At 35.1% G+C, this 17,892-nt stretch overlaps 1 protein-coding gene across 1 annotated transcript in view; it reads right to left on the bottom strand.

The window, feature by feature from the left end:
• Positions 1 to 17,638, bottom strand: part of nfatc2a (nuclear factor of activated T cells 2a) — a 33,908-nt gene extending 16,270 nt beyond the window's left edge. Inside the window, exons 1-6 of the mRNA XM_016454742.1 lie at positions 16,947 to 17,638; positions 13,179 to 14,100; positions 11,713 to 11,881; positions 4,646 to 4,848; positions 4,380 to 4,552; positions 2,887 to 3,027 (exon numbers count right to left, since the gene is read on the bottom strand). Coding sequence (XP_016310228.1) covers positions 2,887 to 3,027; positions 4,380 to 4,552; positions 4,646 to 4,848; positions 11,713 to 11,881; positions 13,179 to 14,100; positions 16,947 to 17,070 — 1,732 coding nt within the window. The 5' untranslated portion in view covers positions 17,071 to 17,638. The remainder of the gene's footprint in view (positions 1 to 2,886; positions 3,028 to 4,379; positions 4,553 to 4,645; positions 4,849 to 11,712; positions 11,882 to 13,178; positions 14,101 to 16,946) is intronic.
• Positions 17,639 to 17,892: the final 254 nt, after the last annotated feature.

Genomic DNA, 17,892 nt, shown 5'->3' on the forward strand with positions numbered 1-17,892 from the left:
ATATATTTTCACAAATTTTTTTTCTTTAGGAATAACGTGTTGTCTAAAATCAGGCAAATGATATAATATGAAGAAATCCCTCTCTAAAAACCTTCAGAATATAGATAAAAATACAACTTAAGTTGTAAATAAGTACTACTGAAGTGGAGAAAAAAACTGCCTTTAAAGATATGTTTTGTAATAGACAAAGTGCAAGAAAAAAATACTTTAAAGTGTATTTTAGATGTATTTGTTCCACTAATCTATGTTATGCAAAGCCAGATCGCCAATAATGCATGAAAACAATGTTTTTGCCTGTAGCGTCTTGCCTTAATTTTGAATTTGTAGAGATATGGTATTGTTTTTAAATGCATGGTCTACAGATGATATGCTACTTGCTTCTGGAAATTTTAGAGAGCAGTTAATTGGTCAAAAATGATATATGCCCCGAGTATGATGATGTCATCATTACTGTAAGATGCTTGTATCTGTTAAAAGCTTATTTTGTCAACTTAAGAGTGCACTAGCATATTGCAGGCCTCAAAGCTTACATTCGTCAACTAAAAACAAAAAACTCCCATTTGAAATTAATTAAATGCAACGTTAATGTAGACTAAAAAAAGACTAGAAAAACAGGTAAACCCATCTGATAACGACAGTGAAACTGGAACCCGGTAAGAATCGACGTAGATCCGCCGCTGCAGTGTTTGTACATAAAGCTGACACTGTATTCAGATCAGAAATCTAAAACTTCATGTAAATGCGAATGAAACAGATTAGAGAAGGTCACAATTCAAATGAAAGCCTAATGGTCTTTTGCAGTCCGCTGTCATTCATAAAGTTCAGCCTTGAGTTTGTGTGTGTCTGCAATGATGTTTTAGCAGCTGTTCAGTTCGAGTATTTATTCTGTTAGTTTCAGATAAAACAATGACTCATGAATATGGAAACAGAATGACAAAACAACCATTTCGCATTACACTGTTTGTGCACTATGAATGTCTGATCAAATAAGCCAGACAACACACAAGAGCAACTCTACCCATGTTTGTCACTGAACACAAAGGCGACACACTCTTCAACAGAAGTGCCACCCGCACACTGAAACAACAACAAAGAAAGGACAATGACGCTTTGCCTCTTATCTGCAAATAGTGCAAATTGTTGATGGGTAGATTGTCAGCGTATAGTTTGCTTCTCAGTGTGAGTCACAGAAAACAAACAAAAAGCACAAAAACAGGTGCCTTATAAAAGCAATAGTGGAAATGACAAAAAAATAAATTGTTCCATGAAAAGAAAATGGCGAGACCTGTTATTAAAAACCTCATGAAATCAAAAATGTTTTGTTCGCTTTGAGGTCATCTGTATAAGTGTACTTCTAAACATTGACAAAATCCACTTTTAGCAAATTTTGAGATACTACTACTAGTTTTTATTCATATTTAGAATTAGTTTTTAATTTATATTTTTATTTTATTTAAAATTGTAGTAATTTTGTTGTTTTTGTCCTTTTTAGTTTTTTTACACGTCTATAAAGTTTTTATAACAAAACAAAATTCACTTTTAGCAGATTTTGAGATACTACTATAGTTTTTATGAATATTTAGAATTAGTTTTTAATTTATATTTTTATTTTATTTACAATTTTAATCATTTTGTTGTTTTTGTCCTTTTAATTTTTTTACACGTCTATAAAGTTTTTATAACAAAACAAAATTCACTTTTAGCAGATTTTGAGATACTACTACTAGTTTTTATGAATATTTAGAATTAGTTTTTAATTTATATTTTTATTTTATTTACAATTTTAGTAATTTTGTTGTTTTTGTCCTTTTAATTTTTTTACACGTCTATAAAGTTTTTTTATTACAAAACAAAATTCACTTTTAGCAGATTTTGAGATACTACTACTAGTTTTTATGAATATTTAGAATTAGTTTTTAATTTATATTTGTATTTTATTTACAATTTTAGTAATTTTGTTGTTGTTTTTGTCCTTTTTAGTTTTTTTTTTACACGTCTATAAAGTTTTAATTACTTTTTATTTCAGTTTTAGTTTTTGTTATTTTAGTACATCAAGTTATCAAACTAAAATGAGAAATGTTGCTTTGGTAGCTAGCTGAAAAAAGATTTTTATATTTCTTGTTTTTTCAGTTAACGTTTTTTTCTTTTAAGTAACAATTTCTTATGGTTTTAATTTTAGTTTTAAATTTCAGTTTTAGTTAACTATAATAACCCTGATAAACACTCCTTAAAATGTAAACAACAAAGTTTTTGTTCAATAAAATGCCCATCTGTGTTTCTTTTCTAACCTTATTTCCTTTCCCAACCACGTATGGGCTGCATTGAAGTTGACAGGAATTAAGTAGCTTCAGTGCTTAAGTTCAAAGTACAAAGCGTCAAGTGTTGTTTCGCTTTGACGTAAACTAAAGGCAATTTATTAGCTTGTTTGTTCATTCAGTTTAGTGGCTGAATTGATAATGCTTTCAGCTACAAAAAAAGTGTAGTACTCCCAGTTCTGTCTGACACTTTTTACCATATTTAAAATAAAAATAAATTAATAATAATAATAATATAAAATAATAAATATAAAACAAAAATAAACAGAAACAGCAGAAATAGTAAAAGCACTACGCCAGCAGTAAGTCCTCCTGGGAAGTTACTACTTGGAGGACTTGAGCAAGGCATTAGCATGATTAGCAAAATCAAGTAACAAACCACACACATCCAGTATGTCCAGCCCCAACTTCCTGTTTCAATACATATTATGTTAACACAGGCGGGACAATTGCAATAAACTATTTCTTGGGGTGATTATATCTCAAAATCTGCACAGAAAAAGTGAAAAAAAAAAATGTGCAGATTCCATATGGACCTGTAATCTTTGAAAACCAATCTTGAAGCACTTACCATGAGTCTTCTCCATGAAGAGCACCTTTGAATCTGCGCTGAAGTTCTGGCCGGTGAGAATCATCTGCTGGCCTCCGAGAACCGAACAGGCGTCCATGTCCTGCTTTTCTACCATGGGCAGCTCGTGGGCAGACCTCTGGGCTGTAGAGTCAAACAGAGAATGCAGATGTTTGGATTGAATTAAATGTCACAGGTTTGAACCCTAGTAAGAAAGGCCCATGAAGCAGAGACTTACTGAGACCTCCTATTGCAATTTTCCCCTTGCTCCACAACTTATCAATTTTGCAATCAATAAGTCACTTTGGATGACCAATGTCCAGTGACCAATAAAATGTTTCCCAAAAATACACTTAATCTCATGTTTATAAGATTAATAAAGAAAAAGTACACATAAATGTATGAAAAATATTGGAATATTGGATTTTTTAGTATTAAAAAAATCAATTATATATATATATATATATATATATATAATGACACTATAAACAAATAATAATATATTAACAAATATATAATGACACTTAACCTCCTCTAATATTTACATATATTAAACATATATTAAATATAACAACATTTATTTATATATATATATATATAATGCTGTGATTGCTGCTTGGGATGGATTGTTATTAAATGATACAAGCAATAACACTAATAATCTTAAACTATGAATTTATGTATGCCTATAATTTATTTATGTAAGTCATTCAACAGATTAGGAAGCAATCATAATTTAGCTCAGGGAATTCATGTTTTATTTATTTTTATTGGAATTAAGAGGCTTTTAACTAGAAAAATTTGATGAAATTAATTTGCTTCAGCCAAATTAACATTACGCCATGTAAACAGACAGGATGATCCGGCTTATTAAACGCCCTCTTCATTTACTTTAGGCTGAAGGAGTATTAAATCCCGTTTTACATGGTGATAAAGTTTGTCGTCATGATATTAAGGACACGCACTGGTGAAACTTATCAGTGATTTAATATCCTCCACAGCTACTGTGATTAAGACAAATACGAGTGACCTTTGGACAGATGTGCGACGTGCTGTAATCTGAATTACTGAAGCATAAACTCTTAAATAATACAGCGTGTTACCTGAGAACTGGCTGAGATATGTCTGCAATATCTCAGTGTCTGGCACAAGAGATTTAACTTCCTATTAGAGAAACAGGGGGTTGGGGAGCTGTAATTTATCAGGCTCATTTTAAATTCATTCCTCTTTTGCACAGTTTACCTTGGTTTGCATCAAACGGAACCCAACGGAGGAGGAAGCAGAGCAACCAGACATGGCGGCAGAATTTCATGCAACTCAAAACCACCTGATATCTGATAAGAGCGTGACAAATATTCACACAAAGTGTTCAAATACTTGATATTACAACATCCAGCCGCGAAACCTGTCAGGTCCTTCAGCGTTGAAGCCACCAAGAAAGAAATTAGCTTTGATTTCATTCTGATTTCACCACTTTGGAGACTAATGTTACTCACAGCATTCGATGGGATGCGAAGCAACTTGCAGAGACACATGTTGGCCTCCTTGCTGGGGAACATGAACACGGAAAACCAGCCGAACACGTGTGTTTTTCCGCCCGATGTCGGTCTCTCCTTTTCGCAGCTCGATGTCGGCATTACGAAGCTTAAGAATCCCGGCGCAATCGATTCTGAGAAGCATTTAGAAGCATCATGTTACTATGCATATTTAAAACCAAAAACTGGAGGAAGAGGAAGAATCATCATCATCCAGGTTTACTCACATTGCTTTCATATTATTCTTTGGCTCGAGAGGAATCTCCAGGACTTTGGTGCTGCTGATGATCTTCTCGTAGCTGGTGGTGGTGACGGTTTTGCCGGTAATGCGATGGACCTGATAGAAAGCGTGAGGCTTCAGGATGCGCTCGTCTGCCGTGCCAATGAAGATCTGCAATCCCAGCGGCTCCTTGCCTCGGTATCCACGTAACTGCACACAGAAAAGCGCAAAAAGAGATATTTATTAGCATGGTTCAATGTTAAACTCTAAGACTTAAACCGTTCAAAAGTTTGGGGTCGGTAAGATTTTGCAATTTCTTAGTAAGAAGTTCCCTTTTGCTCATCAAAGCTGCATTTAATTGATCAAAAATACAACAAAAATGTTACATATTATTACAATTTAAACAGCTTATTTTTATTTAAATATATTTTAAAATGTAATTTATTCCTGTGATGCAAAGCTGAATTTTCAGCATCATTACTCCAGTCTTCAGTGTCACACACTCTAAGAAAAAAAGGTACAAAAGCTGTCACTGGGGCGGTACCTTTTTTAAAGGTACACTTTTGTACCTTTTAGGTACTAATATGTACACTTTAGGTACTTATATGCACCTTTCAGTGGTGGGCCGTCAGGGCCAGCAAAGCCTTCTCTGCTGGCCTAAACACTATCAGAATCACTGATTTAGTTTAATATATTTTTCCATGAATGTGTATTAAATTATTTCCAATAGTCTATTCTCTTCCTTTCATAGCTTTTCTCTTGGTTGCACTGCTTCCAGCAGTGTATGTTTATATTAGAGCTTTTATCCAATCATATTTCAGCAATCGTGTTGCCAGGGTCAAAGAAATCTGCCTTAAGGCCTTCAGAATCAAAAGTGCAGGAGTCTGTTAGCTTAAATCAATGGCAATGAAACCGTCGCTTTAACCAATCAGATTTCGAGTTGGCAACACCAGGGCCAACTAGCTGGCTAACGATAACGTCAGCATTTTCTCGTCCTTTGATTGGATGGTCAGTGTACTAGCTAGCAAACAGCATCACTGTAAATGCCACTGAAGGCCTAGGTGTAAAATGCACGGCCCGCCACTGGTACCTTTAAGGTAAAAATATGGACCAGTTCCGTAACTTTGCTTTGAAAAGTGGTGGGGACACCGCGCAACTCGTTTTGCTATTTTTTTATTTAATAACCTAATTTACTTGGGGATTGGGTTTAGAGTTGGACAAACATAATTTTGGCTTTTCAAAAATACATCGATGTACCGGGCGGCGCCAGAGAATTTTGAACTCAGGTGCTGAGGGGGTGCTAGATGCTAGACAGAGGGAGCTGGGCAATTCAGGGCTCCAGACTCATACTTCCCACTGGTCGCTCTTTTGCGATTAACTTTCTCAGTTGGATGCACTGAGTTTTTTTTGTTTTTTTTTTGCGCTACAACATGCTGTTAATCAATGCACGCTGATGAACTTTTATCGTAGTTTATAGTTATAGGGAAACGAACGTAGTTAACATTCAACCCGTTCTTTTTCATCAGTAGTATTATTTGTGATTTGAATTTTGTGAACGGGAGTTCCTCTTTTGCCATGTTATAAGCCGGGCTTCAGATGCTTTCACTTTTCGATTTCACGATCTTGTCAGGTTTTACAATAAAATATAATTGTCTGTTTTGCTTACATCTATACACCTTTTACGTTTTAAGACAAAAAAAAAAAAGATGGATTCATTATTTTTAATTTAAAATGCACAACAACAATAAAACAGTATTCAATGACAAACTAGCTTACAAAACGTTATTAACAAAAACGAATAAGATGAGGCATGGCCTAGGCTACACGCTGTATTAGGCTATATAATGACTAATAAATTACAGAACGTTTAGCAAACACTGAGGAATCAGAAAAAGAAAAAAAAAAAGAGAGAGAGCCTCCATAGCATAAGGTATGGAAGCCCGTTTCCGCCACTGAATTAAAAAAAAAAAAAAAAGGTAATTGCGATTTATATCTCATAATTCTGCCTTTTTCTCGAAATTCTTACAATTATGACTTGAGCTTATATTTCGCAATTCTGAATTATTTGTCAAAATTCGTATATAAAATTATCTCACAATTCTGACTTTTTTTCACAGAATTGTGAGACATAAACTCGCAAGTGCGAGCTATAAAGTCAGAATCGCGTGATATAAACTCGCAATTGCGAGTTAAAGTCCAATTTTGAGGGGGGAAAAGACTGATATGCTCTCAGAATTGCGAGTTTACATCTCTCAATTCTGAGAAAAAAAGTCAGAATTGTGAGATAAAAAGTCGCAATTACCTCTTTTATTTTTTATTCAGTGGCGGAAACGGGCTTCCATGATAAGGTGAGGTAAACAGCAAAGATAGCCTAAGCTTTTCAAAATGAATACAAAACAAAAAGAAAAGTAAAACTAAACTTGCTGCCAGTGACAGTGCTTGCATGTTTTTTTTTTTGTTTTTTTTTCCCCCCCACAAGAATACCAACATGTTCACCTTCTCTGGTTTAAGAAGCGGTCTTTTACTTTACTTAAGCGTGAAAACCATCAATATTCGCTTCATTTTTGCTGAGCGCACCTTCTGCAATTTATTAGTAGGCCTAAATATAACGAAAACAGGTTATTATAATTTTTATATGAAAAATAAAATAAATATAAGGAAAACTCGCCCACTCGATTTTGTAATATTAAAATGTCTTCTTTTCCCCCGACACGTTCATAATCACTTTGCCGGTGCTTTGAGGCAATTGCTTTATGCGCGAGCTTGAGCGCGAAATAGGCTCTAGCCTAATACGTCTGCCTATATTGAAGTATGGTTAATATATTATTATATTAATCGATTTAATATAACGTGCGACTGGTTGACTAGAAAAATCTTTAGTAGATGGCAGGCCTACTTAGCACAAGGAAGCTCTCCATTTTTAAAATAAAATGCTATAGCCTAATGACATTACGAAAAGTGCGACAGCTGCAAATCACGTCGTTATTGCACTGCACGAGTTATGCATGCGTAAGGAGCCAAATGTTTTTTTATTTTTTTTATTTTATCACCCTAATTAGATTATGAAGAAGTGGTGGGGACATGTCCCACCCGTCCCACCCGCAAATTACGCCTATGATATGGACTCTTTAGGTACAAAGGTGTGCCTTTTGAAAAGGATGAGTGCATCATCCTTCAGAAATCATTCTAATATGCTGATTTGCTGCTAACAAAACATTTCTGATTATTATCAATGTTGAAAATTGTTGTGCTGCTTCATATTTCTGTGGAAACCATGACACATTTTTTTCAGGATTCTTTAATCTTCTGTAACATTATAAATGGCTTTACTGTCACTGCTGATAAATTGTATTTAATTAAATACATCCTTAATTTAATGCGCCCTTGCTGAATAAAAGTATTAAAAAATATAATATAATTATATAATATATAGAAATATATTAAATGTATAAAAATACTAAATATATTTTAAAATATAAAATATTAATATATAAAAAATATATATGTAAAATATATAATATTTGTCATGCTTGCTGGCCTATTGTCAAAAAAAAAGAAGCAAAAGTTCAAAATTGTGTCTGGATGAGATTTGAATTATTTAATAGTTAACTGTGAAATACCTGCACATAAATGCCCCCAAAATGATCACGTTTCAACCTGAACTTAAAAAACAGCAGAGAAGAAATGCTATGATACCAACTGAACATCACTAGTATCTCGGATGCACACACGCAAAGCGCTTTTTTTAGCAGCTCTTTTAGCAAAGGCCTGCTCTCCTGGTTGGGAAGCAGAGACCTGCTGGAAACATTAGCATTTCCAGAAACCTTGAACTCGAGCCAGAAGGGTGTGTGCCGTCTGCAAACATCTTCTCATCTCATCAAACTCTGCAGGAAACCCATCAGTCACTCGAGAGCTCAAACTGTGGCAAGGTTTGTGGCCTACGGGTCCTTCCAGTGCCATTTGACTGATCGTGGAAGATAAACTTCAAATTCAAACCCAAAATCTGACTGAGTTTGGTGTGGCAGTTGGGAAATCATACAGTGCCTGAGCGCAAAAATCGAAAATCGGGTTCATGCATATGCAGACGAATGTGAGATTGCACAAATGCATCTGAATTCCTGCACTGAAGGTTAATAATTCAGAAGAGCTTTCAAATCCTGTCTGACACGGAGGCAAATGGGTCACATTTTCATATGCAAAACATGGCAAGCCCAATGAGAAAAACAACTACGGCCTTGTCATTTTGTTGTAGATGAGCAAGATATGGTGCACAACAAAACAGGCATTATCTAGCTACATTATAACTTCACGTATTTCATGGCTGGAGATTTTGGAGGCTGTAATTTAAGGGCTTGGTGAAGGAAAAAGGCCAGTTTTAATATAATATGAGGCTGAAAAAACTGCCTGATCATTTAGAGAGCTGGACTTATATGATAAATGCATTGCTCAAGGGCACTTTGATGATTTCTGCAAACACAAACTTAGTATTTACTTGGTATGGAACATGCAAGCCCTGTAAATGGCAATGCATGTCCTTAAAAAATCCCAACCTCACTTATCTTTGGGTTGACATATTTCGGTCTCTGATAAAATTAATTTTAAAAAAAATCTGAAAATAAAAATGACCACCACAAAAATAATGAATAAAAAATAAAGAAAGAAAATAAAATACAATAAAATTTAAACTATAATAAAATAAAATAAAAATAACTGTAAAAACAAATAAACACAATAAACAAAAGTAAATAAGTAATACAAATAAGAAATATATTTTTTTAAATAAATGCAACTGATGACAATTTAAAAGTAATACAAATAAAAGAATGTATTTTTTTTAAATACTGCAATTTATAAAGACGTAAATAATAAAAAAAAAATAAGTAATAAAGAAAATAAAATAAATAAATAAATAAAAATATATATTTAAAACGGCAATTAAATAAATGCAATTAATAAAATAAAAAGTAATGCAAATAAAAATATATTTAAAAAAAATTCTATGTATATATATATATATATATATATAATATTTATTTTATTTAAAAATGCTATTAATATTATATATATATATATATTTTTTTTAAATGCAATTACTAAAAAAAACTGTTGACATTTCCTATTGAAATAGGCAGTTTGGGTCATGACATATCAAAGATCTTGCACTTTGTTAAATAACTAACAGCCTTCAGTTTGTGTCAAAACCACACATGACAGATTATATGATAAATGAAAGTATAAGACACTTTCAGAATGACTACATTTCAGCTGCTTCCTTCCAAGCAACTGATGGAAAAACTGACCTTCGTTAGTGTCCTTTTGTGATTTACTGAAAATATTCAAATCAGCATGACATGACTGCACAAGCAGAGCCATATGAACACTGAAAGCAGATGACACAAAAACGCAAGAAACAAATTAGATGTGCACTCTTAGAAAAAAAAGTGTCTAGATCGGAAGGAAGCGTGCAGAAACCACAGAGCATGAAGATGCAGCTAAATTTACTCTGGAGTTCAAAAGCACATTGAGCAGGGCATGTGTCGACACTTCATCTCTGATATGCAACAGTGTTGCATCAGATATGTGGGATGAATTGTGTGCAGCTGGAGCAAAGGAACTGCAGATAGTACTTGGTTTAGTGACCTAGTAAACTTTTATATGATGAATATGAATATGATGAAAGTGATGAACGTCTTGCTTAAAAGCAACATCTGAGAAAGATGAATCATAAATGAGATCTCTTTAATATCTCAACTGCTCCTCCTAAAGTGCAGTGAGATTAAATGGAGAGCATATTGACATGTTTGCTCAAGTCTTCTGCGGTCTCCTCTAGAGCATCTCAAACTGTGCTCAGATTTGTCAACATACTAATGTCTGCAATCAAAAATCAGATGAACTCAAAAAATAACAACATAACGTTTAATTGATTTTGACAGTAGAAGTCACTAAATACTGTCATTCTGCAATCTGCATGAAACATCTAAATGTGTCTCTTTAAGGTACAGGTGAGTGAGTAAACACAGCCGTTTCCATGGGCCATCTGAGAACCTGGTTGCCATGGCAGCGGGCGAGCAGTGAGTCAGTGGTGAGGTTGGAAAAGTAAAGTAGAGGAAGGAGCAGTCCTGAGTAACTCCCGCCACGTGATTGGCCAGCGCCGAGCTGCACTGACCACAGCCAGCGCCAGGGAATGGAAAGCATTAAACATTTTGGCTTTGCCAAGGCAGTCTGCAATCTTCAGCAGAGCGCTGACATCGGAAGGATGCTGGCCGCTCCGCTAACAAGACCATTAAATATGGTTTACACTGAGAGAGCAAAAACCAACAAGAGGCCTTTCATATAAACGGTTACCCGAGCAACTTCAAACTTTAAATGGCAAACAAACTGAGCAATATCATGTGTCTTCAGAATACAGCTGCCATTACTGCGTCTGTAAAAGCTTGAGGTAAACACCACTTCCTGAACAGAGTTAAGCAACCTAAAAGCAGTAAAACCCTCTGTAAAATGTAAAAAAGTAAGAAAAATAAATTCATTAATTAAATACAATAATTAAAAATATTATAATAAAATACCAAATATTTTTATAAAATATGTATAATATTATATATATAAATATAAAAATAATACAAATAATATATATTTTTAAAACTGCAAATATATGTATATACATACATATAAAATCATTATAACATAAAATACAATAGATGAAAATAATAAAAAAATTATCAAATAAAATAAGCATGTAGCAACATGTTGCTAGGGTGTTATAAGACCATTATTTGAGGTCTTATTTCTATATCTGGATGAGTTATCAGCTTACATTTTAATAATTAGGGTTAGGGATTCAAAAATAAAATAAAAAATTTCAAAAATCCCCGACCATAAGCATAAGCAATAACAATAGTGATGCTCGTCGTCTTAACACACACTACTAATGAATGAGTGCGTTAATTTGTGTGAGGGTTGATAAAAGCAGACAACACACAGAAGAGCAGAGGGCGAAATCACCTCGCGCTGCATAATGACTAGGAAATACCTTCACACACACGTCTAGTGAGGCGAGACAGAGTGAACACCCACCTGGACCACCGGGTGACCTCCAGTAGGGGCTTTGACTGCCCCGCGGCTGCCTTCGGTCTCATAGTGAGCTCTGTGGTGCGGTTTGGGCTGCACCTCGATGTGGAGCTCGTACTGATCGGTGCGGCTGGGCAGAGGCCACTCCAGCAGCGGCAGGGAAGCCACAGGGATGCTAGGACAGATGAAAGATGATAGTCATGCTCATTTGCTTCACATATCCGATTCGTAGCATGAAAAGAGCAGCAGGTGCATGAGCCACGCAGGGCTTTGCAGAACATGTCATCTTATACAAGTAATAAGACTGTGCCACTGATGCCAGGTCAAACTGGAAACATCTTTATAGTTCGGGGTCAGTAAGATTTTTTTGTTTTTAAACAATACTTACATTTATTACATTTATTATTATTATTATTATTATTATTATTATTATTATTATTATTTAGCTTATTATTATTATTATTATTATTATTATTATTATTATTATTATTATTATTATTATTATTATTATTATTATTATTATTATTATTTAGCAAGGATGCATTAAATTGATCAAAAGGGACAGTAAAGACATTTATAATGTTACAATGTTACAAAAGATTTCTATTTTAAATACATTTTGAACTTTCTTTTCATCCAAGAATCACACTTTCCACAAAAATATGAAGCATCACAACTGTTTTCAACATTAATAATAATGAGAAATGTTTCTTGAGCAGCAAATCAGCATATTGGAATGATTTCTAAATAATCATGAGACTGGAGTAATGATGCTGAAAATTCAGCTTTGATCACAGGAATAAATTAAATGTTATAATATATTCAAATAGAAAACAGTTATTTGAAATTGTAATTTTTTTTACTGTATTCATATAAAATAAATACAATCTTTGGGGGTATAAGTGATGTTTTTCAAAAACATTGAAAAAAATCTAACTGACCATTAACTTTATTTATTTTTAATTCTTACATTTACATTTAGTAGACGCTTTTATCCAAAGCGATTTACAAAGTAGAAGTAGAAGTAGAAGAATTTCTTATATCAAATTTATATTAATTTAATTTTTTTGTTTAATATTTAAATCATTTCATTTTTAAGATTATCGGTACAGGCCAATAACCAAGTCTGCTTGGCCAACTGACAGGTTTGCCAACAAATAATATACCAAAATTTTCATTTAAAATAAATATTTAAATTTTTAATGAAGAATGTGTTTTTATTAAATGTTATTATCAATATAAATATATGCATATCAGTCAAATATCGGTGACCGATAATCATACTTTATAGATCGGTATTGGTATCGACATCCATATTAGGGGTCACATATACCATGAAAAGCGTAAATAAGTGGAAATTTTAATTGGAAATAAAGACATAATTTACCAAACTGTAAAGACAACAAACTAGCTTCATTGAATTCCTATCACTTTTCAAACAAACCATGCATCGAAAGAATGCAAATATTTACCTGCATATTCCCGGCACCAGCTGTTTAGGCCAGATTTGAGGGATTACGAAGAACGGTTCAGGGCCAGGTTTGGTCTTCACATCCTGGTCACATGACACCAGGTAACTCTCAGTGTGGTTCTCTGGGTAAAGCGAGTAGGCCTGCTGGTTGGTCTTCACGATTTTGGTAGGAATGAAACTAGCTTGGGCGACGCCGAACCCATTCATGACCCCTGAGATGTTATTGGAGCCGTAATGGGGGGCGTGATGCTCTTCGTGGCCACCGTGGGGCGATGGGCTGCGCGAACGGGCCACCGGCACCAGGTTTCTGTACATGTCGTAGGTGCGTTTGCATAGAGGGGAGGTGGAGCGCGAGCCGGGCCGGGGCGAAGGAGAGCGCGGCCCCACGCAGCCTTCCTCGGCCAGGCTGCTTTGCGGAGAAGTTCCCGGACTGGTTCGAGGGGAACCCGTGTGGACGCCCTGGAGTCGAGGGCAAAGTTCTCCAGCCACTTGGCTGTTGCTGGGCGAAACGCAAGGGGAAGCCCAGGGCGAGAGGTTCTCCGAATGCCAGGAGGTGGATGAGTTGCTGCTGGCGGGACTCAAGCACTGTGGCTCCCTATAGGCCAGAGGGTCGTGACCGGGCACGGTGAGACCGGGACTGGGGCTGATGTTCACCAGATGGTTCTGGAGCGAGTCTCGACCATGACTATAGTGCTCTCTGGAGGGTGTGATCTCGATCCGAGGGCTCAGCGCTTGGCTGTTGGGTCTGGCGTTCTCCAGGAAGCTCTTGGGCTCCAGTTGAGCGTAGCCTGAGAGACCTTCGGCGCTGAGTTCGGCAAAGGAAGCCGCACACGGCTTGATGCCGTACGGTTGAGCTTCCTCCACAGGATAAGGGAGGCTGGGAGGAGAGATGAGGTCTTTGTGCGAGGAGATGCTTTGCTCATCTGTAACAAACAAACAACAGACACAAAATGGGTAAGAGTGTCCAAAAACTCGGTAAACAATGTATGCTTCCTACTATTTGAAATCAAATCACCTGTGCTTATAGCGTTTTAGCAGCTCTAAAAGACAATAGTGTCATTATATTCAGCTTAATTTAGTTCAATATTGATTCAATTCAATAACTGTGAATGTTGCAAGGTTCCTCAATAATGATACAAATACAGTTTCCAATGTAAAGCAGCTGTGTCATTATTCAGTTGAATTTCAGTGTTCATTTAATTAAGTTCAATACCAGTTTGAATGTTGCAAAGTTCATTCATTATGAAGCAAACTTCAACTATAACTTTAACTATAATGCAGCTTTACAGAAGACAAAAGTGTTGTTATTCAGCTCAATTAAGTTCAAAAACACTGTGAATAAGGCAAAATTAATATGTTATTAAGCAAACTCAGCACAACTATAAAGCAGCTCTAAAAAGACAATAGTGTCATCAGTGCTGGGTAGTATCTGATTTCATGTCATCTGGATTACGTAATCACATTCCAAAAATATAGTACTTGTATTAGATTATATTACGTTTTAAAATGTTCATAATCAGATTACAGTTACTTTTTTTATGGACTACATGATTACAGATTATTCACACAATGACAGTAAATTATTCATTGATTCTCCAAAGTTTGAAATGTTCCTTACTAAAAAATTATACTGTGTCATATCGTTTAGCTTTGAACATGTAAATGTCATGTAAATTAATTTGCGATCCATGCTTCTGAGTTTGGGGACAAAAGCACCTCTAAATCAATTATACAATGTATGAGACAAATAATTACTAATAAATACTGTCGACAACAACAACAACAAAAAATAACCCCAGTTTGGAAAACCCGGGAGTAATGTAATGTTTAATACATTTCATGACATATTGATAACAAAGAATGGAATATAGTTTATTTCTTTTTTTTATAACAATAATCCAATTCAAATTTATAAACAAGTTAGGTCAAAAGTAATCTAAAAGTAATCCAAAAGTAGTCCGAATATACATTACCTAAAATGAGTAATGTAAATTACATTACCGACTACAATTCTCACCACTGATTTGTAATCAGTAACAGACTACACTTTGTAAGTAATCTGTCCAGCACTGAGTGTCATTTATCATAATTTAGTTCAGTGTTGCTTCAATTTAGCTCGATAACAGTGTGAATGTTGCAAAGTTCATTAGTTATGAAGCAAACTAAGTTCAACTATAAAGTAGCTCTACAGAAGATAATAGTGTCATTATTCAGCTCAAGTCAATCCAATTTTGTTCAATAATTGTGGAAAGTTCATCAAATTATGAAACAAGAATTCTGATATAAGCAGCTCTACAGAAGGCAATAGTTTTGTTATTCAGTTCAATTCAAGTCTGTTAATTTTTGATTCAATTCAGATTCAACATTATATTCTGGAAGTGGTAAACGGTGCATGTCCTTTTCAGCGGCCTTGCATTCGAAAGTATTTTTCCCATAGGGATTTTTATAAAGTCTTCGTTTAAGAGTTAAAAGCCATGAATCAAACCAACTAGCCATGTGCTGAAGCGTATCTGAAAATCGGACAAAATGTCAAAGGTACCAGGACTGTGTTCTTGAAGGCTTAAACAACTAATGCCACGAAATTTCACGAATGACATAATCATGATTACAAGATGTTCGTTACAACATTCATTGCATACAAATACGTCATTGGCTGTGCTTCCTATGTAGTTTCTTATATAGTAGGACTTCAACAGAAGCATGTACCATCGATTAACAACCTTGTAGCTCACAGTAGGTCTCTCTTTAATGTATGATTTACAATTAATTCCCCTATAGAGAAAATGAATGGGATTTTAACTTCCGGAACCCGACTGTTGCACTCTATGGAAATAAATGCAATTGTTTTGCATTTGTAATCAAATTCTGTGTATTAATTTACACAAACTTTTTTTTTACATGTTTGGCAGTCCAATCAACTAACTCAACTAATTAATTAGTTCTGGTTCATTTCATCACACTGGAAATAAAAGGTCGCACTGCATTATGGGATACAGTATTCTGCATAATGTGTTCTGTATTCTACACATTTTTGTGTACATTTGCATTCTGTCACATGTGCTGTTTTTGTGTAATGTGTGATGTTGTGTTATAGCAAGTTCAAGTTCAAATGTCATTACCATCATGTACAACGTCAAAACTGTTTTAAAGTCAAAAATTTGTAAGTGTTTCGAAAAATGCAATTGTTGCCTGATGTAATGGTAATGACATCAGTATTGTGAGCAGAGATTGGTTGTTATTAAAAAAATCAGACATAAATCCCAAATTAATTTTAAAAATCATATAATTTTTTAGTCTAACGAACCAATTAAAATATCACTGATTTTAACATTTTTATAGCCTACATTTATGTGGAGGGGAACAAGATCCAACAAGTGAACAAAAAAAAATGAAATAAATAAACACATAAATAAATGCTTACTTAACAACAACTATAATACTGTATAAATAATAATAATAAAAAGCTAAAAATATATATTATATTAAAATATTACATCACATTCTACTATTAATAGGTCTATATCATTAATATATTACAATAGTTTTAAAATCCTCCCAGGGGAGCGTTTCTGTCCCCATATATTTTTACTGAGGTAGCCTATTATATTTAATAGCCTATGCATTACATTAAATAATATAGCCTACATATAGATACAAATTGTATTTAATGTTTATGAGTTCTTTGCAATAGTTTAAACAGCTACAGATTATTATGCTGGTAGTTATAGTCTTCAGCACACATCTTATACAGAAGTTTAGTGAAACAAACCTTGAAGTCCCGTTGTGCTTCCATACTCAAAAAGATAGTCAAACTCCAGCTCATCCTGACAGTGCGCCTGATCGAGCTCCTCAGCCAGTCCTAACGCAGCCTTGTCGTCGTAAAAAGAGCTCATCTGTCTCAATCTGATTTATTTACACTACAGCAACTTCATAAACGCGTCGAGACAACGCCGGTTGTTTGACACGCAGGGGTCCGAGCGCCAAACGCATGAATGAGAATCGAGAGACAGACGCGCTCAAGTCAAGTTCAACTTCCGCTTTAAACTTCACTCACACCCCCATTTACACTAGCTCGACAAAATCACAACACGGCCATTACTATCAAAGAAAGTGATCAGGAATGGAGTCAATGGACGCGACAGAACGGACAGGACGCGTTTACTGCGTCGCGTCAGTGATAGAGTGATGGTTTGAACAGGTTTGTCTGAGGATTTGTCGTACTACAGGTAGCATAAAACAATCTGTCAATCAAACAGACGTGATAAAATGGATGGCACGCGCCTCCTGTTGACAGGTACTAGTTATAACTGCGGCAACAAAAGCAACTAGTCCTTGATCTCAGTTTATAAGGGCGGGTGTGAATCCCGACCTCATCCAGTAAGAACTGCTGCCCCCGAGTGTTCATCACAACACAATACGACACGACGATCAGACAAACGAGACAGAGCCATACATAGACATAGATAGGTCTATCTATCTATCTATCTATCTATCTGTCTGTCTGTCTATCATCTGTCTGTCTGTCTGTCTATCTGTCTGTCTGTCATCTGTCTGTCTGTCTGTCTGTCTATCTATCTATCTATCTATCTATCTGTCTGTCTGTCTATCTATATCGCTCTCTCTCTCTCCCTCCCTCTCTCTTTCTATCTGTCTCTGTCTGTCTATCTCTCTCCCTCCGTCCCTCTCTCTCTCTCTCTCTCTCTCTCCCTCTCTAT

Source organism: Sinocyclocheilus anshuiensis, unplaced genomic scaffold, assembly GCF_001515605.1.
Source record: "Sinocyclocheilus anshuiensis isolate Anshui unplaced genomic scaffold, SAMN03320099.WGS_v1.1 scaffold67, whole genome shotgun sequence".
NCBI classification, from domain to species: Eukaryota; Metazoa; Chordata; class Actinopteri; order Cypriniformes; family Cyprinidae; genus Sinocyclocheilus; species Sinocyclocheilus anshuiensis.